At 51.6% G+C, this 23,312-nt stretch overlaps 1 protein-coding gene across 4 annotated transcripts in view; it reads left to right on the forward strand.

Annotated features, from left to right (window-relative positions):
* SLC45A3 (solute carrier family 45 member 3) overlaps positions 1–23,312 on the forward strand; it is a 39,007-nt gene that overhangs the window by 8,274 nt on the left and 7,421 nt on the right. The window contains exons 1-4 of one of the 4 annotated variants that reach the window (XM_025205479.1): positions 17,068–17,156; positions 17,286–17,350; positions 20,701–21,137; positions 21,462–22,289. In XM_025205479.1, coding sequence (XP_025061264.1) covers positions 20,966–21,137; positions 21,462–22,289 — 1,000 coding nt within the window. In that variant the 5' untranslated portion in view covers positions 17,068–17,156; positions 17,286–17,350; positions 20,701–20,965. Of the gene's footprint in view, positions 1–17,041; positions 17,157–17,285; positions 17,351–20,700; positions 21,138–21,461; positions 22,290–23,312 lie in introns of those variants that run through there. The other 3 variants (XM_025205478.1, XM_006024759.3, XM_025205480.1) reach the window with 3 other exon arrangements.

Raw genomic sequence — 23,312 nt, forward strand, 5'->3', positions numbered from 1 at the left:
GAAGCCCCCGGCAGCAGTGCGGGCGGAGGCGGGAGGGGACCGAGCACCCTGCTGCGGGCGGAGAGCGAGCGGGGACCCGTGCCCAGACCCCAGGGCATCGCCGCCCGGCATTTTTTAACCCTTTCTAGCCCGGGGGAAGGACTTCACGGTGTAGTTATTCGTGCCATGCATGTAACGTGGAGCAGCTCGCCAGTCATTCCCCTAGCTCCTTTTGCCCCCTGCTAGTTACAAAGCTGCACACAGGCTGGGCCAGGGCTTGAGTTGCCCCGTGGCGGGTTGTGGCACCGCCACCCCCACGGGGCGCTGCGTTACATCAAGTAGGAAAGCCTTGGAGCGAACTAGGGCTTTTCTTTGCAGCGGTGGCTGGACTCCAGAAACCTCAGATTGAGCTCTTCCGTAAAGCCATTTGCACTGCACAACTGAACGAGAAATGTTTTGGGGACAGCACCTCCTTACTCCCATCGGGTCCAGGAAGGTTCCCATCGAAAGAAGGGGAATAAACCAGACTCTGAGCAGGTGCAGCTCAGATTTGATTACAGCCTGAGCTGAGGTTTCAAGAGCGTGTGTGTGTGTGTGCGCAAGAGAGAGTGAGAGGTGAGATCCTAGTTGAACTGGGAAATTATTAGAAATAAATACTGGGTTAAATAGCCAACAGTGCCTCAGTGACTTACGCAACTAAGTCACTTAGACATTTCTGAACATTTCACTCACTCGCCTATGACTAGCTCCTTTGTTACCACCTCGCTGACAGTCCTTTCTTTTCCATCAACGTGGAGTAGTATGTGTCACCTGGCCGCGTCCTGCGTCTTTTCCTAGTCTTGTGCTAGCTTTCCTGCCTTTGGGGAATGGTTGTAGCGAGGTGGGACGTGGGGGGGTTGCGGGGCTGCGTGTGCTGTGCTTGGAAGTTACTGTCACAAAACATCAGAAAGGCCAAGAGCCTCACAGGGCTTGAAAAAGGATGATCTAATTGCTGTGGATCACGGGGATATCGAGGATTAATAACAAATGATCTGAACAAATAAAGAACTGAGAGCTTTGCAAGGGAGAGAGAACTTCAGGCTTCAAGGGACAAATCGACCTGTACTAATGAGAGAAAGAAGGAAACTTTTTTTTTTTTCCCTGTGGGGAGTTTTATCTGCTACTGTCTACTGTAGGACTTTATCAAAGCAGCTGGTGCTGCTTGGCACTGTCGTGGGGGAAACTGGGGACCAGACTGAGGGTCTGATCCTGCATGGCAGTCCCATTCTCATGTCTTGTCCTGCCATGGTGAAGGGAGCTACTGTCTTTTGAGGAGATCTGTTGTTTTAAAGCACAGGAAGGTGCTTAACCGGGGAGGGAAAAAAATCTTTTTAGGATGTGAGCTCCAGTCTTATAGTTTCACTAAGTGCCCAGAGATAGCAAGAGATGTTACTTGTACATAGTGCTAAATAGAATATACTTTCCCATGGAGACTTGTGGATGCTGTTATCAGTTTAGGACAATGGAGAGTAACGTCAGATTCTGCAGAACGCATTACTACGTGGGGAAAAAAACTCCATCAGCAATGTCTTGGGGTGAGAGGGGAAGTGCAATTTGCTGCTTTTGCAGTTCACGCATTCGAACAAACACTCGGTACATAAATCACAAGGACTCCCATCACTGTTCTGAATCTTGAGAGAAACTGTACACCCTGGCATGAAGCCTAGGTCTGTTTTGGGGTGGGGTTGAGTAGCTGTGGAACATGGGTGTCTCATGTAAACTCTTATTCTGCTCATCTAACCATGTAGGTCTCTGTGGAGCACTCCGGAGCCCAATGTTTTCCGTCACCATTTCCCTGAAGTCATCCCTGGGTTGGAGTCTGGTGTGCTGTGATGAAAGATGACTAGGATCAAACAGAAGTATGCGAATGCCCACACTTACAGCTCGCAGGGGTCTGCACCTCCATTGGAAATTTTCAAAGGGGTCTGCACCTGCATTTGACACTTTTTAGGGGTTCCCAAATTCAACCTTTTTTTAAAACCGCTGAACTAGAACAGTGGTGCTTTACCTTCTAGCCCCATGGGCTGGATGAGTGGTGTGGGCAAAATCCTGGCTTAGCTGAAGTCAGTGGTGTAATTCCATGATTCTCACCCTTTGTGATTGGTGGTCTACTATGACAACTTATCACGTAGGCTACTCTTGTGTGTATAAAACCAACAAGCCCTGGCCCACTGCTTGGCCATGCCAGTCTTACTCCATTCCCTTCCGTGAAGTTAGATTGCAATAATTGGATTGGAGTGGAAAATGAGTGCAATGGTCCTTAGTACCTAGGGCATTTTGCTCCATGGGCTCAGGTCGGCAGGCAGTTTTGTTTTTCTCCGCAGACAACTTTGCTGTTCCTGTGGGGAGTTGTGTTGTGCCGGGGGAGTGAAATTTCAAATATGGTCCTCCTCACCAAGCCTGGAGCGGTCCTTTAGATAGCCGGGTGCCGGGAGGCAGTTTTCATTACCAAGCTTGCTTGCAAAACTACAAGGCCATGTTGCAGGGGGGAAGGTGTTTTTCCAGTGCCACTTCAACATTCATCATTTCTTGACCAGGAATGGGACAGAAGAGAAGTGATGGAAGATGAGAGGAGAAAGGTTGCAAGCAATGAAGGGAAAGGCCTGCTGCGAATCCGTTGAAAATTCCCAAATGCAAACAGCAACAAAAAAAAGCTGCTCTTGGCTTGTCTGTTCCCACCTCTGCTGCTCCGGGTGCTCTTTCTGCAGCAGAAAAAGCAGGGCTGAGGTAGGGAGTCAGACAGGGAAGGTCCCTATGAAACCTGAGCATGGTCTAAGTCATTTATGAACTAATGCACTAGGAAAACACTCTCTAGAAGTAGGGGTTTAGGTTGTAGCCGTGTTGGTCTAAGGATATAGGCAGACAAAGTTCTCTAGAAGTATGCATTTGCATATCCTAACATAGACTTCAGTATTTCCACATGCACAGAACCTCAGGAGGGAAAGAAAAAGGGGTCCTCTGCAGTCCCAAGGTAGGAGCTAGCAAGCCAGTGCTGCCTAGCTGTTTGGAGAGTCTCTATTTGCCTGTGCTGTACAGTACTGCCCTTTACTACAAAGGTGGCAGAATTAACAGCATCTCTGAGAGGTTCTGCACTAATAGCACCGAGGAGAGGTGCTTGCGTGGTCCACGTCTAAGCCACCCAGGGGCTTGATCGTGCAACCTGGCTACGTGGAACTGCAAAAGGCGGCTTTCGCACTTGTGCTGTTCTTTGGCGATCTTTAGACTGGTGGCCTTCTTGTTTTCCTATCATCAAACATCAACAGTTCCTATTTTAATCTGAAAATATTCGTCTTGCGTTTTGCCAGTCTGCAGGAGAGAAAAAGCAGACCCTGCAAATATTGTCTGGCAAAATAAGAGATGTAATACAGGCTCATAGCCCGAGTGGCTTCTTTGTGTTGGGGATGGAGGGAGGTTGGAGCACACGCTGCTGCAGCAAGCAGGTGCTTGATCTCCGGGCACATTTTTCTTTTCCTCTAAATGTACATATTGTGAAGCCGTGAGTGTAAGTTCAGTTGTCAGGACCTTGTTCTGTGTCTATGGTGAGGCTACCATGGCAGCAACATGTGGCTCTGACCTTCAGTTATCTAGGAAAGTGTCTACTTCCAGTGATTTAGGCCCAGGATCTCCAAATTGCTGGTTCCCGGCATTCAAAAATCTTGTCTCAGTCCCCAAACACCATGAGATGAATTTAAATTGCATTGTTTTATGGAATGTACTTTGGGTCTTTCTGTTTTTGGTTTGTCGGCTTTAGGCATCACATTTTCAAGCTCGTATCTTCTAGCAGAAAGCCTAGAGACTTCCTTTTTTTTATCTGAATGAAGGCTGAAATTCTCACGTGATCACATGTCTCCAGGACCTGAGAAAAGTACCAGATATCATAAGACTTGTGGTTAAAATCATGTAAGTTGGTGGCACTGGAAAAATACCACTGTTCTTGTAAAGTTAATTGGGGCCAGCATAAGCTGGTGTGAATGGTTTAAGTCTCCAACCGTGGATTGGGCTTTTCTCCTACAAGAGAGCCTTCTTGTGAGAGTGGGACATAGCTTCCTTCGTGCATTTGCAGTGCAGAGTAGTCTCCAACTCCTGCAAAACCCAGGATTATGCTACATATTTTTTGAGTGCCACCTACTAGCACCTTCACTCTTCTCATCTCAGCATTTTTATTGCAGTAACTGGGCACCCCAGGGATGGCCCTGGAGCCCGTCGTGTGAGGTGCTGTGAAACCATAGCACAAAAAGAGAGAATGGGACAATGATCATTGTAAAGCTTGAGGGACTTTACAATTTAAGTCTTAAGATGAAGGGGGGACAGGTGGACAAGGGCAGTGGAGCAGACAAGGAGGCAGCAGCCTTGGTAAACTTACCCGTGAGGTTTTTTGTAGGTGTCCCTGCAAAGGAGGGATTTGAAGGAGGATGGCGAGGTACCTTTGCGGTGTTTATGGGGAATCTCCCAGTGCCTCCTTGATGTCTGAAACTCCTGAAACAGGAAGCCTCGGTGCTATGTTTGAAATTCCCATGGTGCACATAAGAGCAAATGAAGAGTGGTGGGCTGGAAGGATGGGTTTTTATGACTGCAGTAAGTAGACCTGGGCTGCACAATGCTGGGTATAACTACCAACAAGTACTGGAAGTTGTAAAGAAGTAGAGAGAAGCAAAGGAATTGTAGTGGGTTTACTGGGGGCCATAGTAAACAGCAGGGGCTGGGGAGAACTGGTGCTTGGTCCTGAGGAAAGAACCCGCTTGGAAATCGGTTAGACCACGGCATCGCGCCCCATGGGAAATGCTCGTTGCATCAATGCTCAAGGCACATCAAACCAGCTCTCAAGAATGTACTGTAGGGAGAAATCCTGCCTTGGCCCCTGGGGGGAGAGGCCTCAATAGGGCCTTTTTCATCTTTGGTTTTGATGAACACAGTCTATTTGTGCTCCTCCAGACCCTCCCATTCATTCCTTGTCCGTAACCAATGTTCATAGCCGGGCGTGAGCCTCGTAGGGAAGAGCAGTGAACTCGAGCTGTTCCCTTTACTGGGCTAAACTGCTCCGGGATGCTAGTACGCACGTGCTGTTGTGCAGCTGAGTTGGCCTTAGATGACAGCCATGAACCCCCTACCCCTCTAGGCACTTAAGAGGCAGCACAGATGTGGTGGTTTGTAGCTGCATGTAGGCACAGGGGAAATGGGCAGCCCTTACAGGACTGTAACCTGCTGCCTGGGATGACCCATGTGTGCTAAAGGTAGCACAGGAACATCTGTTACCTAGCAAGGGCTTTCCTTTGACTTCATCTGTGTCCCATTGCACTTTCATCTGGAAAAGATGGGCAAAGTGATTGGAGGCCAGTAAGAGGAGAAAACTGTCTTTCCCAGAGACTGCCTGACATGGAGGCCCGTTCATTTACCCTTTGCCAATGCAGCACAGTGGTAGGAGTTGTTTAAATGCATGGTAAATAGGTAACTAGTGTTCGGCCTCCCTCTTCCTCATCAGGAGTGTTCAGCACTAACGCAGCTCACTTTGTATGAGTTTAATGCAAGCAAATTAACCATGCGCAGCAAGCCGTGAACTCAGACCCTGGCTTGGGATACTCCTCCGCTAGGGAGAACCCTGGATTTGAACTTGGCAGCTGACCCTCCTTGCATAATTATCATTGACCTAATAATTAAGGCTGTTGGGTTTTTTTCTCCAGAGGAGTCTCAATAGGAGCAGAGGGTTTAGTTCTTATTGGATATGGGAAGGGTTGATGCGTCTCTCTTCTGAGGCTCCTTTGAAAATCCCAGCCTGGAGCCCCTTTAGAAAAATGGGGACATTTCTTGCAGGTATGTAGAGCCAACAGGAAACCTGGAGTGAATTCTTGCAGGGGTCAAGGTGGTTTGACCAGGCTTAAAAATGTCAGGTCAAAGTTCCCCTCCACCTCTCCAAATGTCCGTGATGATCTTTCTATTTTTTCATGAAACTTGATATCTTTGGTAAAAATGAAATCAATGGTTTCCATTTTTTGCTTTTACCAAGAGACTGGAAACTTTCAATCACCATAAAAACTAAAATTTTTGTCCAAAATGCCTTTTTTTTTTTTTTCTTCTTTTTGTCAGTGTTTTGGTGCTAAATCTCCAACCAGCTGTAATGATGCTGGAACCATTATAACCTTAATTAACACAGAAGAGGCTGCTGAGGCTATATAAAGACCATTCCCAAAACAGCTCCTTTTCAGATGGAGGTTCGATCCAAGGAGAGCTGCGGTCTAGTGCCTCGTTCACCTGCCGCTCGCACGCTCACTTTGGTCTGATATGATGGATGGGAGTCCCCCCCCCCACTTCCAGCTGCCTCGAGGCTATTTCTCAAACTGCAAAGACTCTTTGTCCTTTTCAAAGCCATGACCTCATTTCAGAGACTGAAAACAGAGAGGGAGAAAACCACCGACCTGTCGGCAGAGGTCAAAGGGCTCATTGAGAGATATGTTAGCATCAAACTCCTCCAGCAGGGACACAAATAACTGGAATTGCGGACCAGAAAATTACCATGAAAAAATGTACTAACTACCATGTGGTTACAAAGGAGCCCATTAGTTCTGTGTGTGTCTAGGATTCAAAGTGCATCCTCTGGGGAAGAGCACAAGGTCATGCTCTGGAAACTTCAAGCAGAGAGGGCTCTCTAGCATTGTCTTCCTCTCCATGCCATCTCATGCAAAGTTTTTGGATAGCGGTGGTCCTTGGTGTCTAGAAGAGATTGTGTTGCAGGGGGTCGGGGTGGGAATCGCCCACATCCTGAAGCCCTGCTTGCACCCAGTGCCTTCTAGCCTTGCAGTGGGGCTCCCTTTGGAGGAAGTGCAACTGGAGTGTCATTGCTACTACTTAATTGCCCAGAGGGGTGATTATTATGAGGCTGTGTCACACCCTTTTGCCACCAGTCCCAGCAGCCGAACTCTTCAGCCTTGCACCAGTCAGAGGGAGTTGTGAATAATCTCCCTTATCAAGTCGAGCTCAAATGCTGCCCTTCTGTAGCAGCTTCTGGCTCCTCGTAAGCACTCCTCGTGGCTGGTTTGAGCAAACTGCCCACATGATTTTTCCATTTCCTTAAGAAACAACCCATGCCCGGACTGGTTCAGTGCATAGAAATCCTGTGGCTCCCGTCATGCACCGAGAGCTGAGAGGAACAGTGCCACCTCATTGCTGAGTCAAGTCCCTGGTCAGGCAGCATCCCGTTTTCATCATAAAGGAGAAGTTCAGTTTTGCTTCCTATTGCCCTGGATCTGTGAGCTGGCTTTGCTGCGGTGTCAGGGTGAGATTACACCTCCCCTCTCCTCCTCGAGCCTCCCTTCCTCCCCATCAGCACGAATGAGCGAACCTGCAAGACTGAGGCAAAGGCAGGCACTTGCCAAAAGTATCTTGAGTCCAGAGGGACCTCGGCACGTTCTCCACGCTGGGCTTGGGGAAGCTGGAGACGTCCAGCAGGACCAGTTTCCCTTCCTGTTGATTTTCTAGGAACAGAAATTGGATGGGCAAGCGCTTTTATAAGCACTTGTTCTCCCACTCTTTTTTTTGGTCAGTGCAGCATGGTTCCCTTGGACAACAGCCAACAGGGTTTCACAAAAGTAACCAGAGATTGTGGTGATGGAGACCTGTCACATCCCACGGGTGTGCCCAGGTGGGTCTGATTTACACTGAAATTTCCCTGCCTCTTATAAAAGTTTTGGGGGCTGGTTCACCATTGTCCTGTTATGAACCTGAATAGCTCTAGGGTGCAAGAGAGGATGTTTTGTTTGTGGACTCCCAAGCAGAAATGCCCATAGGAGAACCATTGGGGAAGGTCCAGCATCAGATCCTTGTCCAAACAGCTCGGGTCATTTGAGCTCTTCATGAATTAGTTAGATGGAGAGGCCACAAAAAAACAAGTTTATAACTAATGGCTGAACGGTGGTAACACTTCCTCCAACCCCGCAGCTCTGGTACTGGCTGTGCTGGTTCTCAGTTGGCAGGGAAGGGCCCTCTCCTGCTGCCATTTCCAGCCTGCCCTTTCTAAGCCTGTTGCATTTTTGAGATTCTTGACACCATGGAGTGATGTTAAGCGGATGAGGTATCTGTCTGGGGAGGAGGGCAGAGGGTCTGTGCAGAGTCCCTGGGTCATGTGCTGCTTTCTCGTTACTCAGAACGTTTCTAATTGTGGAATCGAGTGATGAGCTGGTTTCCTGTCCATGGCTTGGTGCATCAGGGTGTGCTGCACGTTTTCCCTGGCTCTGCTCCGTATGTGCGTCTGCCTGGCTGGCTGGGACAACGGTACTGGAGATGCTGTCCCACAAATGCATCTAACTCCTATTTGTCGGCTCTGTGAACCAAATCCACCCCAGGTTCCTACTGACTGAAGTTGTCCACTTAACCCAGGGGGAAACTCTTCATGCTCCATGTGCTCCAAACAACTCAATGGAAACTTTAAAATCCCCATCGGAAAAGGGGAGCAAAAAGAGTGGGGTAGGCACAGTAGCCGATCCTGCGGCAGCCTGTTACAGGGGAGTCTCTACTGTGGTTGGGGCAGTGGGGAATGGTGAGTTTTGCCATGTGGACACGTGTCCATGGGGAATGGGACAGATGCCCACCCAACTTGTTTGGCAGCCTTAGATGATAACTTTGACTTGCTTGAGACTGGGCTTGGATTGGACCCAATGACAAGCTTTCCTTACAGCATTGCCAGGGTGCACAGGATTAGCCTTTCACCTCATGCCAAAGGCTTAGGACATGCTTCTGTTCGCGTATAGATTGAGCGGTGTATCAACGACCTCTGCAATACCATCCTTTCAGTTTGGGCTCACATTTACTCTGAAAGCCGGTGACTCTACAGGCCCAGCTGGCCACTGCCCTGCAGCTGGTGAAGTCACTTGCTGCCAGATCTGAACGGCTGTGTTTTGCATGTGTTTTGTGCCAGTTTAAATACCTGCACAAGAAGAAAAAGCAAATGTGCTTGTCTGCCCCTTTCCCTGCAAGAGCCGTTGCCCTGCTGCTCCTTAGAGCCTTTGCCTAGGGACGGAAAAAGGGCAAACACCTCTGCATAAACCATGAGAGAAGGTGGGGGGAGATATGGGGAAGAAGAGGCACCTCTTGCCATCTGTAATTAATCTAATCTCTTCCTACCCAGTGTTGGAAGCTTAGAGACAAGCTTTCATGCATGCTCTGTGTAGGGAGGGGGCTTTTGGCTGCTGACTTCTCTTGTTTCACAATCCAGCACTTGGCTGTGAACGGCCGTGATGTAGCTCAGGGATGTGCAGCGGCGGTGGCACAGTGAAGCGCTTCTGGGGTGACAGTGCAGGCCCCTGCAGAATTGGGAGTTGTGGAGCTGCAAAGGGCCAGGTGGGGCAGAAGGAACTGCCTGGGGCCTGGCGAGTGCATCCCAGCACTTCCCGAAAACCAGACGGAGTCCTTCTCCGAATGGGGTAGCCTGTGTGTGTCCATGCAGGCATGTATGGGGTGTGTGTTAGGTCTTCTCTTTGGTTGTTGGCCCCTTTGAGCACCGCTGCTTGTGTGATTACGTGGAGGCAGGGGAAGGGGTACCGAGCCACCTGTTGGATTTTCACCCATGGGGAGGCTGTTGCCCTTTTAACAGCGTCTGTCTTTCTCCTCGCTCCCCGCTCCCCAGTATTCAGTTTACAACTGGCCCATTGTGAGGGTGGGTTGGAGCAGCTGGGTGGAGTGTTTCAGGCTCAAGTGCAATTTCAGTCCCTTTAAAAGCCTTTGGAGGTTTTTTGAAGAGGACAGCAACGCCAACAAGGGGATAATTTGATGGATTACTCTGCGGGGCTGAGAGATCTCCCTAATCCCCTTTGTGTGTCTGTTTGACGAGACGCACAGCAGAAGTCCCCAGCCGCAGGCAGAGAAAAGGCAGCTCAGCGGGGTGGGTTTTACACGCTGACATATAAATACGGGGCCCTGGTCATGTGGTGCTGGATATAATCTGCACCCGTTACCATACCACAGAGGAGGGGGGCACCTGCCCGGGGCTTATTTTTTTTCCCCCCACTTTCAATTCAATTTACATTTTTATTCTTTTGCTAATAATAAAAACTAGAGAGGGGGAGGGAAGAGGGAGGGGCCCAGCAAGACCAGATGCCACGGTGATGGGCATGCTCTCAGCACCTGCGTGCAGGCAGACCCGTCTTCCCCGGTCCCTGGAGATACTCAGATCCTGACTTGGAAACTTGGGCTCATCTCTCAAAATAAAAAGTGAGCAAGGACCCTGTGAGCCAAGTCAGAGTGGATCTCTAGCTAGTGACTGAGCATCTGATCTCAGAAGAAGATGTAGTCGAGCGGCAAGGGGTGGGGACGGTTCTGGCCGAGGTGGATCGTGGTCCGCACCTGCTCTGGCTTCTCCTGCGCTGAGAGACAGAGGAGCCAGCAGCATTGACTTCCACGGGGAAGGCTGGCATTCGCTCCTCCCCTTTGCTTCCCTGCTGGTTTAGCTTTCCTCCTTCCATCTCCGCAGGTGGGTACCTGTCTCTGTGCATGTCTGTGCCAGCCCTGCAGTTTCTCAGTCCTTCTACCATGCACCAGTGCAGCTTCCTTGGCCGCAGCACGAGGAATTCATGGGCTTCACGTGAGACCTGAAGGTGCTCGTTGCCAATAACAGAGCAGAAGCTGGTGCTGGGCAAGTGAAATGGTTCACGGCTGTCTTACTGGGTCTTGAATACAATCGCCATCCCATCAGCAGCACCTTAAGATCCCTCTTGGGGCTAGTTCAACTCTGGTGTATCTTGGCCAGTTCATTTCAGCCCTGCGCTGACCCTAGCCCCTCCTGTTGACCCTCTGGCCTGGGATCAGTCTTCTCTTGATTGTGTCCTGGAGAGGACCAGACCTGAACTAGAAAACAGGTGCTTCCAGCATCCTGGCATGCACGTGTCCACGATGCCCTGCTCTTCGTGGAAGTGCTCTATGTAGCGCCCGGCCTCTGCTGAGCCAGTGGCCTCGCTAGCTAGACACGTGGTCCGTGTTTTAACGGGGCCAGGGGAGGAGGCCAGGCTTGAACTGGCCACTCCTGTAGCTGCAGTATCTTTCCACTATGTTGGGGAGGGGGACGACAGAGTTCAGCGAGCTAAACCCTGTGTGAGAAAACCTCCTTCGGAGGAGCTTCTCCTTTGTCAGCCAAACAGAGGGAATGGGCAGCAGGGCAGGAGGTCAGCGGAGCCCCGCAGGCAGCTGAGCTGCCTGTTTGATGTTCTTGCAGAGGGCGAGGGTTAAGATAGAGGCTGACAGAAATTCTGGCGTGGCATCGCAAAGGAGTAGGCATGAAGCAGGGAAGAAATGCAGGGGCAAAGGAGTCGATCCCTCCCCACTCGGGGACATGCCCATCTCTATGCTGCAGGCTGCACCTAGGCAATGCCATGAGCAGCCCAGCATCTGTCCTTGTTCCTTCCTAAGAGCCAGTGGCATCTTTGAGGCACTAAATTGTTATGCAGAATGCCACTCTTGGCTTGGTTATTGTTTCTCACCTGGCGACAGATGCTCGCCAGGTGAACCGGACTGGCTGATGCCAAAAGGAGCAGACTGAGGTCAGCTAGCAGGCAGTTTGGCCCCATCCCCTGGGCTCCGTGAGAAGCTATGTATCATCCTTTGTACCACAGATGCTAACAGCTGTGCATAACGTGCTACCGGGAGGAGTGGCGGCATCTCCATCCTTGGAAGATTTTAGGCATGTGCTTGGTTGGGATGGTTCAGACAGGGGTGCTGGTCACAGTCCTGTGTGAGCTCTTCCACCCTAATCTTCTGTGATGCTCTTTTCTTCCACTGCTGACTCAGCAAGCCACTCTCCTGACCCGTGTCTTGGCTTCCCCATTGGGCAAACCTGGTTTGCTGGCTCTCATTAGTTCCAATAATGTGCTTTTCAAAGGTGGAGGGAATGATGTAGGAATAAAGTACTGCTCTGCCCACCCTGCCCCGTGTGGTGCATCCATGCTTGTGTCCTGCTTTTAGACCCCATCCTACCATTCCAGTGCAAGTGCTCCCAAAAACATGCTGTAGTGGCTAATAGGCTTTAAACGGTGCTGAAATGATCTACCTGCATCCAGCGCTGCATCTTTCCAGGCCAGCCAGGGGTATACACTCGAAACAGCTGTTGGCTGTTAATAACCTGCTGCAGGGAAGCTACCACCCCGTTCCCCCCGCCACGCACCTGCACACAAACACACATGCAGATTTTGGTGGAGGGGGGGAGCTGCTTGATCCTGTCAAAAAGATGGAGCCTAAATTGCCCCTTCATGAAGCTACTCCTCAGCCAACACTGAAAGGGTATCTGAGGTGGCATCCCATTGGCGATCACACATCCTGTAATGATGGGATGTTCTAGCCGTGCCATAATTAATGGCTGTTTCTTATTATTCCATATACGTAATGAGCGGCCTGCACTGAGATTAGATTCAGGAGTTTATTTTTACTTCTGGGCACTTCCCGTCCCATAGCCCCATCACTGTGGGGGAAGACACGGCAGTGCTCTGTAGCTCTTGTGCCGGCTCCTGTGTAGCTCCATCTCATTTACAAGCACAAGGAGAAGCTTGTTGAAAGAATGGGACTAAGGATGGGGTTCCCAGGGGACAAGTGAGAATGAGTTGGGAAGTTGAAAGACATCATTTGAAGTACGGGACAGTCCGTGCAAGGGGGGAGACCAAAATAAGAGCCAAACAGAGCCACCCCATAAGAGACCGGGGCAGAATTTACAGCACTGACAAGAGTGAAGCAGCCCAGGAAGAGCTAAGGCGCCCACTGAAAGTTTGGATGCAGTATCAGGGCAGAGGGACCTGGCAAGGGGGTCTTGGCTGAAGCAGAAGACGGCAGTGTGTTGGCTGAGGACAGCCTTGTAGTTTAAAGCTGTGGTTTAAAACTCTGCAGAGCTTGGGCGAGTCGCCGAGAGCTGGGTTTTCACGCCAGCTCGGCAGGATGGATGCAGGTAGACGCCTGAACTCTTTGGAAAGTGGCCGCTGGCTAGAGTTGCTGAGCATTTGGAAGTCTAGCCCTAACCTCTCTCTCTTTCTCTTTGCTTTTACTTCCCATCCACAAAGGGGAAAGTTGTCTGTCTGAATAGCCAGCCCTTTGGGTGGGGGCTCTTCCTGTGGTTTTGCACGGCAGCTAACACAATAGGGGCACGGACGTGCTTGAGGCTTCTCAGTGTTGCTGCAAGAGAAGAAGGAAGAGGTTATGGCCAATGCACGAGGCACGAGAGAGCTTCTTGGTCAGATCACATCTCAGACCCCTTCCAGTACCTCCCAGCCTGCGGCAGCAAGCATGCTCATGGGATTATCCCCTCCAGTCTCTGTGCTGCGCTCTGCTCTCTGAGCGAGCGTCGGCTGCGGGCTGGTGGGCGAATTGAGGTAGAACCTCCCTGGGTCCTGGCATTTGGCATTGAAGGGATTTCCAGCAGCGAGTGCTTCTCCGTCCCTGGACTGAGCTGGAGAGGCTGATATAATGGAGCCCCAGCTCAAAGGAAATGCAGAGTTCATTCAGAAAGGTTAAATACATTGCAGCTCCCTGCATCCACTCTTCAAGGACCACTCCCTCCCCCCCCCCCACACACACACTTTGAAAGGGGTCAGGGAGATTTGGGAGGGGAAGGGGGGGGTCAGAGGAGGTCAGGTGAGTTTTCCATTTCATCCTGCACAAGCCTGCCAGAGCTATTCTCCATGGTGCATTTCACATTCAGCTGCAGTGAATGGACACTGATAGCTGTGAAGGGATCTGGCACTGTATGAACAGGCCTTCCTTAAGCGCTCGCTCTTGTGCTCTCTCCCACTCTTTATTCCAGAGGACTTTGGGAGCGCGGGGAATTAATAACAGTCATAAAGCGATGCTCCAAAAGCTGGAAACTTAAGTGCTGTTCTCGATGGAAACCCGGCTGCTGACAATGCTCCTGCTGCTCCCCTCCCTTCCAAAGCTGCTGCCTGGTATCAGCTTGTTGCACTCTGCATAGTTTACAGCTCTGGTCCTCCTTTTAAATGTTGCTGAGTTCTGGGGCAGCTTTTAGGGAAGCATCTTGAGCTCGTGCCTGGAACTTGAGGCTGCAGGAGTAAAAGGTGGAGCTCTGTTTACAACTCCACCGCTGACTTACTGACCTCCACCATGTCTTTGAGACTCCTGGGGTTTCTCTGTCTGGAAAATGGAGGGTCGTAGTGACCGGCTATATAATGTGCTTTGAGCCTTTCTGGTCAAAGCAGTCGTCCAACTGTGAAATGCTACCGGCGTATTAACCGCATTGCTTTCCTTTGCCCCTTCACTCAGGTGGATGATGAAGTTAGAAGTTAATAGAGAACTTCGGGAGTTCACAGAGAGTTGCTGGGTCTGATTCTCTTGTTGCATTACTGTCTGCACAATCATTTGCCCTGCCTGTGAGTGGCTCTGAGTGGCTGCCGTTCCAGTTTGGTAACATCCCTTTCCCAGTCTGCACTGGTGAGTGGTGACAGCCCTAGAAAAAAAGGCAGTGGAACAAGCAGGGCAGGTAACCTGTTGGCTTTGTCAGTGATTTATTTGTGTAACAACCTCAAATTTCTTGATGGAGACGGTGCCTGAGGATCTCCCTGTTCAGGCCGGATCCTGTTTTGGATTATTGGACTCCCAATTGCATCATTGTGTTTAAATGATCAGAAATTCTGTTGCTTCAAGAAATCTTTCAGCCAGGTCATTGCCCCAAATCTTTAAGGGGAGACCAATAGAAAAATAATTCCCCTTCTTTCTGAGCAATGCTCACCTGCTATTCATACCACAGCACAAGAGAGCAGGAGGTGTAGAGAGTTCGGTTTGTGTGTGTGCATCTAGTAACACTGAGCGTATTCCTTTCCCCCTTGGTACCTGTGGGTCTGTGTAGATTGAGATGAGTGTGAATTAAAGCAGGTTTGACAACAGGCTTAAAAAATTTCACTTGTTTGGACAAGGCAAATTTGTATTTTAACATGGTGGTTAGACAAGGAGAGTTTAGGGGTGACTTCTGTCAGGGAGCATGTGTTGCCTGACTTAAGCTATACACTCAGTATTGCTTCTTTGTGTCCCCCTGTTGCCTCCTATCTAATGCATAAGTTGTGAGCTCTCTGGAGCAGGGACCCCCTTTGCGTCCTGTGTCCTTTGTGCAGCACCTGGCACAAGAGGGGTCTGGTCCGTGACGGGGGGCTGCTGCGTACTGCTGCAATGCAAATACCCCACTGAAATTGCTGGGCAGGTTTGAGCAGGGAGAGGATATTAACGGGGGGAAATGCAAGGATCTGAAGATGTGACGGGACTGTTATCAAAAATAGGTTAGTGTCCAAGGATGGCTTCCCCTGACTTCTGTTTTGGATGCGTTCCTCCTTCTCTGTGTGCTTTAATCATTGTTACTCTGGTCTGGTCCGTGGCATTGAGATGGACACAATCAGTTGTGACTGTAGTTCCCCGAGTGCATGAAGTGGGAGAGGGAAAAAAAGGCTGAAGGGAGAGTTTGGGACGGCGGGAGTGCCAAGCGTCGGGGCTCAGCCTGCTTTGCTTCCGCGGGTGGAACGGATCCCTGGCCGCCTCCACCGCGTTCCCTTTGTCTGGCCAGCAAGCCGGTTTCCCCCTGGCTCCCTCCCTTCATCTTGCAGCGAGACCCGCCTACCTACCTGGTTACCAGGTGAGGAGGCCTTGGCGAGTTGGTCTGTTGGTTCTCTGCGGGAGAGGAAAAAAGCTGCTCCTAGTCCAGCTGGTAGGTTTAGAAACCTCCATCCACCCCCCAGCAATCTTGGTTTAAAGCTTGTGAGAGTCTCAGGGGTGGTGGAATGGCAAAGCAGGGAAAAGGTGGCACCCCGTGACACCCTGGTTACGCTGCACCCTGCTGCACTAAAGACCCAGCACATGGCTTTGTTCAGCAGCTCTGCACTGAAACCTGGGAAGGGTCGTGCTGAAGGGGAAGCCCGCCTTTCCTAAACTGGATGTCATCCCTCAGAGCTCCTTTACAGAGCCTTTCACTGGGCTAAGTCCTGTCCCTACTTCCCAGATGTGGAAGTGACTTGCCAAGGTCACAGAGGAGAGAATGGGACCTAGGTCCTCGTCTCCAACCCTGTCTGGACCAGCCACCCCGCCAGCCAAGAGCGAGGGCTCCGGAAAGAAGCGGTGTTATTTGGTGCGCCGCATCACTGTGATATGATGAGCCTCCAAACATGTCTGTTAGGCACCGGCTCTCCCTGTGGTGGTAGCTCCTTTGGACCGCTGCCTGGATCTTTCTCAAAAGCAGCAGAGTTGAACTTAGCCCTTCAAGGTCTGCCAGCTACCCTGCCCCGGTGGAGATTAGACGGCTAAAATAAGTGCCTGTCTCACAGCTGGGACTGTTATTTCAAGCCAAATTGGCACCTGCAAACTAAAGAGAGCATCTCATTGTTTTAAAAATAATACCGTGTAATAAACCTGTCTCCACTGCCTGGACAAGTTGCTCCTTTTCAGCTGTGAGAGAGAGGTGCGGGAAGGTAGGACACTTGCCTTCGCTCCCATCCTACCAGCTCTTGCTTGTGAGCAGAACCACACCGTGGATCCATTTGCAGGGAAGAGCTGCAGCATTAGGGGCCAACTGCAGTCCTCGTCTTTCAGGCACGTGCGAGCCGTTCGTAGCAAGGCGCAGGGATCCTGTGATGTACCGGGTTGCTGTCACTCCAGCTGACGTGACATGTCAGCATCAGATGTGAAACAGGAGCAAGGTCAAACCTTTCTTGCTAGCCCACAGTGTTTGGAGATGGAGGGAGGAGGGATGCTGAGTATTACTGCTGGAGCAGATCCTGGGCACACAGCTTGGACATGAATTTCAGGGATCCCCTTCTGAATGGGTGCGGGGTTTGCTTCCGAGTCCATCTCTGCAGAACTTTATGCAGAAGAGCAGTATCCTCCACAACATCAGCACCATAGGTGGATGGTTGTACGCTGCCTACATGCAAAGACTCCGGCACCGTGATCCTAATAATATGCTATAGCTCTTCTGTGTTGTGAGTAAGATCAGAGGCAGGGAGGGCCCTGAAACCAAATGCGGTGTGTGTGCCAACCGCCTGGCCCCACCTCTCCCTGTCTGCAAACCCTACTTAAGTACCTATTCAGCCAGTGTGCTCTGTCTGGGGCAGGCTGCCTTTGTTGAACCAGGCTGCTGCAGGGTAGGAAGATGGGAGTTCACCTGTTGGTTTCTCTGCTTGGAAGAAGTAAGTCTCAAGTTTTGTTGCACACATCCTTTTGTGGGGGTAGGGCTGGTTCTTGCAGGGTTTCCAAAGTGGTTGGGTTTTTTTCCCCTTGCCAGCTGAGTGCTTTGATTCTGCTTTATTTTTTTCCAGGCTTCATGGCAAGTCCTTTCCAGTTAAGCAAGTCTTATGTGATCCTCTGTGATCAAAAGGAACAGGTATTTCACTGCAGGCTAATAAACAGAGGAGGCTAACGGATGCCTGAGCGAGGTGCATTATAAACAGCAAAGGCTTCGCTCTCTCTCACAGCTTTGCCTGCAGTCTGGTCACTGTCTGCGATCTGTGCCGTGCGCTGGCTCTTGCTGAAGGATACACTGGGATTTATTTTCTTAAGCAAGTTGAATGGGAGCCTGAGGTGGGAAGGGAAACCTCTTCTCTGCTGCTGCAAGAGATGAAACCTCCCTGACTTGTCCTGAAGTGCTAGGACAGGCAGAGTCACCACCCCACCCTCTGCTTGAGTCCATGGGATGGAGTGGGAGGTTGGCAAGAGTGAGATGCTTTCTTAAAGTGAGAACTTTTTATTTTATTTTATTTTATTTTATTTTATTTTATTATTATTATTTTTTTTTAAAGTCTGTGCCATAAGGCACCTGTGCATTTGGGTCTGCAGCGTGTACCTCACATCCTCCTGGACTGTGTCTATTATGGACAGCCCCATTCATGTCCAGTCGCAGAGAGCCTGTCCCAACTTGCAGCGTAGGAGCCCGGCTCTTACTGCTGACCGTGGAGGGCTTTGGTCACAATGCTGCCCGTTGCAAAGGCGCAGAGCTTGGCCTGGGGCCTTATATCCGAGAGGGTCATATTTCTGCCGCAGGTATTAGGGTTGCTTGTTTGTCTCCGACGCGTTCAGCATATCCCATCCGGAGGAGCTGTTGGATTTTCCCCTTTTAGGAAGCGTCTAGTTGCTAGAGCAAGACATTTGGATTTTATTCCCAGCTAACTTGCTGTTTGACTTCAGGCCAGTCATGTACAGCCTCTCTGTGTATGTCTCCATTTATCTGGCTGTGAAAAGTGGCTGATGTTCAGAGGTGTTGGAGGCAAGCACTGAAGCCCTGGGTTATGGTGGCTGTAGATGGGAGCACCCTTACCCACGGGTGGGATCCCCCCTGCACTCAAGGGAGCCATATGAGCATGGGGTCTACCCAGGGGTGTCCCTTACTAGGTGCAGTGCCTTACTTCCCGCCCCAAAGCAGAGCAGTCGACCTGCTCTCAGCACACGGTGGGGGTCTTTCTATTTCTTTGTCATCCTGGGGCAGTCTGGGTCATCCTCCTATATAATTTTCGAAGAAAGCTCATGAAAAATAAAGATAGAACATAAACTCATGAAACCCTGGGGAGGTGTGGGGGCTGGAGAGTGAGTCAGGAGAGATCCGGGAGAGGGGAGAGAGCACTTGGTGTTAATTATGAGTAGGATGCAAATGACAGCCCGCAAACTTCTTAACCCTGGGGCTAGGCACAGACATCACACTTTTACTGGGATAAGTGACTCTAAACCAGTCTATACCCATAACAACAGGGGTTTGGTGCACACAGACTGGTCTGTACCTGCAACAGAACAGAAGTTCGGCACACAGACCGGTTTAAACATGGCAGAACCTGATCTAAGACTTGAGCCCTTCTCTAAAGGGCGAATGTGTGGTCTGTTTACCAATCTGAACTATACTGCTTACAGAAAACCGTGTTACTTAGATTGATTCCCTCTCCGGCTTTTTGAATGTCCGTACCTAGCTTGAGAGAAGAGGCTCCTCCTTCAGTGGCAAGGAGAAGCTGGAAATGATGTTTGCGTAGCTGTAAAGCTTTATCAGGGCATCCCCAGGGCCAGTGGCTCTTCTGGCCCTGTTATCCAAAAAGGCTTCTCAACCCCCTCTGCCTACTGCGTAGCGCTTGCCCAGGGACTCTGAAGTTGCAGGTGGATAGTCCGAATGGATGTGCGAAGGGAGAGCACCATGGGGCAGTTTCATGCACAGGGTTTTACCCAGGGCTACAGCAGGAACCCTGACCCATGCCCCCCACTGCAGGGTGATCCTTTGCAAACACGGTGCAGCTGCCCGGCACAGCCCTGGAATGAGCTGCTTTTCTTCTTCCTCCCACCCAGGAATGTGGCCTGGAAGGGGCCAGGCGTGGTCTTGTTTTGTTGGGAAGCTGAATTCAGGACAAGCATTGACCTCGGAGACACTTCTGGACTCCATTCCCTCTTTGGCAAATGAGACTTAATGGAGAGAACCCAGAAAGCGAGGAGGGGTGAAAGACAAGCCTCTTCCCTGGTTGCTCTGCAGGCTGCCGGGGCTGCAGGCCGGATTATAGGGCTCCGTGGGTGAGAGCTGGCCAGTGGGCCATCTCTCTGACACCTCTGAAATAGAGGAAGCCTCAACTGCTATAAATGACACCACGATCTGGAAAGGGCAGATGTGAAGCTGTCCTGGAGTCAGAGGCTATTACTGTGTCTCATGCTAGGTGGTAAGGGAGCAGGTAATAGCCTGCAAACAGTTACCCCGGCACTGGTGTGGGCAGATGACACCTAAAGCAGTGGAGCTTACAGCCGTGGAGTTTACCTCTGCTTCTTCCAGGGGTAATTCTTCCCTGGGTCTTTTCAACACTCCTTTGTCTCCTGGGGACACCTGGGGTGATGCCCAGCTCTGTTGTAGACTCCCTGGGGTGTTGCTTGGGTAGGCTACTTAATCGTGTACGCCTTCTATGACCTGGGGAGCTATTTATACCCACATCCCCCTGAGTGCTGTGATGCCCGAGGAAATATTCAGCAGACCTTATGCCACCCTGGTAGGGGTCGCATAGGCACCTAGTTAGCAAATTTGCCATGAGACCTTCCCGGGGTGTTAAAGTGCCCATCTCCATTGCGATCACTCTGGCACGTGAGAGGGGACACAGAAAACAGGCGGCTCAGCGGGCGATGTCAGCTCAGATGTCGTACTCATGATTAAGGTGATTGCCACGCACTGGCAGAGGAGGTTAAACTGGGTCAGGTTTGTCTGTGAAACAAAGGAGGCTTCATCGGAGCTGCTGAGCTGCACCTACTGCTCGAGAGAGGTGGGGAAATGATGTGGGTGAAAACGGAGGCTACACCGCCCAAGCGTGGGAAAGAAAGGGCTTGGTGGCTAATGCTGTGACTGGGGCCTAAAGAAATGAGTTCAGATGTAAGCTCTTTGGGGCAGGGATTGTGCTGTGTTTGCACAGCAGTGCCTGCCGCTACCAGGCAAACCATGGAGAGAGGAACAGGGGGAGTGAGCGGCGGTGAAGGGGGAGAGCCTTCCAGGGGTTGGCAGCTCTGTGAACCTGGCCCCGTGACCTTGGAGTAGTGATGCTGCCAGCAAAGGCCAGTCCACGTAACCTGTACACTGGGGATATCCCTGTGCACTAGGTTTTTCCTTTCCTTGCGGTGCTTCAGGGGTGCGAGGAACTCACTCTGTGGCTTTGGACCCCTTAGGAAGAACTCGCATAGGTGATGTGTGGATGGCTGTCCTTTCCAATGAGCTCTCTCCCTTCCCCACAGTGCAGGGTGTAAAGCAGAGGGAGAGACCTGGAGTCTGAAGCTGGCCCACCCGAGCCTGGACTCTGCACTGCAGTGACCGCATCTTGCAACAGAAGGCAGAAGAAGAGACGGCTTGATTGCTGCCGACAGAAATGGCAGCCAGCGTCTCTCCACTGGACCTGGAAGGGAGACCCCAGACCTTAGGGTCTGGCTGTGGGGAATGCCGGCTGCAACGCTGCTGTCCTCTTGACTTAGCCGTCTAAAACTAAGGAGCACGGGGGCCAGCATGGCTCAGAAAGCGTGGGTCAGCATGCTCTTCCACAGCCGCAGGGCTCAGCTCTTGCTAGTCAACTCCCTGACGTTCGGGCTGGAGGTCTGCCTGGCTGCCGGGATCACCTATGTGCCCCCACTCTTGCTGGAAGTGGGTGTGGAGGAGAAGTTCATGACCATGGTTTTGGGTAGGTGGCTTCTTACTCTCACCCTTCCTGCAGTTTCTGAGGGCGGGGGCAGATCGGGAAGCAGAGGTTTGCTCCTTCACAAGTGACTAATGATGGCAGGCTCCCAACCTGAGACCCTTTGAAGGGACCCCGTTTTCAGAAAACGAGCGCTCAGCCTCTCCTGGCAATTGGGGGCATCTTTTAAGGTGTCCCTTAACACTCAGGCTCCCATAGTTGCTAGTCACTTGTGAAAACTTTGACCCTGCCTCTCACCCGGGCTCTTAAAGCAGTGCTGATCCCATGCCCACATGCTCCTCTGTAACACCATGCCTGTCTCCGTTCCAGGGATAGGGCCTGTCCTCGGCCTGGTCTTCGTCCCGCTGATCGGATCCGCCAGTGACCACTGGCAGAGCAGCTATGGCCGACGGCGACCTTTCATCTGGGTCCTGTGCCTGGGGGTCTTGCTGAGCCTCTTCACCATCCCCCATGCCAACCACCTGGCAGGCCTCTTTGCCCTCGATGCCCGCCCCCTGGAAATCGCCTTCCTCATCCTAGGCATTGGCTTGCTGGACTTCTGCGGCCAGGTCTGCTTCACTCCCTTGGAGGCCTTGCTCTCGGACCTCTTCCAGGAGCCTGACAATTGCCGGCAGGCCTTCTCCATGTATGCCTTCATGGTCAGCCTGGGCGGCTGCATCGGCTACCTCCTTCCAGCCATTGACTGGGACGGTAGCTTCCTGGCCCCTTACTTGGGGGGACAGGAGAAGTGCCTCTTTAGCCTCCTTGCCATCATCTTCCTCGGTTGCGTCCTGGCCACCCTCTTTGTGACCGAGGAGGCCGCAGCACGGACGGACACTCTGATGGGTCCCGCACTGAAGGACTCTTCCCCCAGGCCCTCGTCTCCCAGCTGCTGCTCTTGCCGAGTCTCCAAGAGCCTCCTGCAAGCGAGCCACATGGTGCAAGCCGTGAGGAACCTCTGCACCTTGGTCCCGCGGCTGCACGGCCTCTGCTGCCGCATCCCCAAGGTGGTCCAGCAGCTCTTTGTGGCCGAGCTGTGCAGCTGGATGGCCTTCATGACGTTCACATTGTTTTACACGGACTTCGTTGGGGAAAGGCTGTACCAGGGGGTTCCCAGGGCCAAGCCAGGCACGGAAGCCAGACGTCACTATGACGAAGGTAGGAAATGAGCCAGCTGCCCTCGTGGTCGAGGGTGGGAGAGCGGAGCCATTTAGACGGGGTTGGAGAGGGGCTCCATGGTCAGCGGTCTGTTCCCAGGGGTCTCTAATTGGCGTGGGAGTCTCCCAGACCAAAATCACCTATGCAAGCCTCCCCACTTGAGAGGCAGGTCTAATTAACTCTTCATAGCATCCCAGATCTCAGAGCTGGGTAGATGGCTCTCTCATTTCATACCTGTTGAAATTGCTACGCAGAGGTGGTGAGCAGAGCTGAGAGCCAAGTTCATTCTCCTTCGGGCTTGCAAGACCAAACCAACCTTCTTGCGTGTCCCTCTCCAGCTCCCAGGCACCAGTAGGATGAACTGGAGTTTCTCTATGAAAAAACCCTCCATTGCAGCACCCCACATCCCTCTGTGGAGGGGAGCTACAGCCACATCCAAACCATGATGGCCTTTGTTTAGTGCCTGAGCACTGAGGGGATAGTCAGGAGTATTTCTGAAGTTCAGCAAAGATCAGTCTGCTGACCTTGTGCAAACTCCCGGGAAGTGGGGCTAAGGGACAGCACGTTCAGAGCAACGTGCAGAGGAGGGTCCCTCCCCCTCCGGCCGTGGGAACTGCAGTGAATCCCTGAAAACACTGTTAGCTTTGCAAACACAGATAAAAAGGGCAAGAGGGCTGCTGGCTTCAGCATCCTGCAGAGATAACATGGAGCCAGGAACTCCCCAGGCAGGGAACGTTATGGCAGGGTTGTCCTCCTCTGCACTGTTGACCTGAGCAGCAGAGCCACATGGAAGGGGACGCTGACTGGTGCCTGGTTTCTGGAGAGGCAAAGCGGTCCAGCAGATAGCATGCTGCATCTCTGCAGTTCCCTCCACCGCTGCTTCGTCTCACTTTCCCTTTCTGTAAACCGCTGGTGGCAAATGTTGGCTCACCACTTGCAGAGCCGAGGGCAAGCAGGACTGTAGGGAGCCAGGCTGCACTAAGGATGTCCCCCTGGCTGGGCACCCTCGTTGCACTGCCCACA

The sequence above is a fragment of the Alligator sinensis genome, unplaced genomic scaffold (genome assembly GCF_000455745.1).
Source record: "Alligator sinensis unplaced genomic scaffold, ASM45574v1 scaffold1322_1, whole genome shotgun sequence".
NCBI classification, from domain to species: domain Eukaryota; kingdom Metazoa; phylum Chordata; order Crocodylia; family Alligatoridae; genus Alligator; species Alligator sinensis.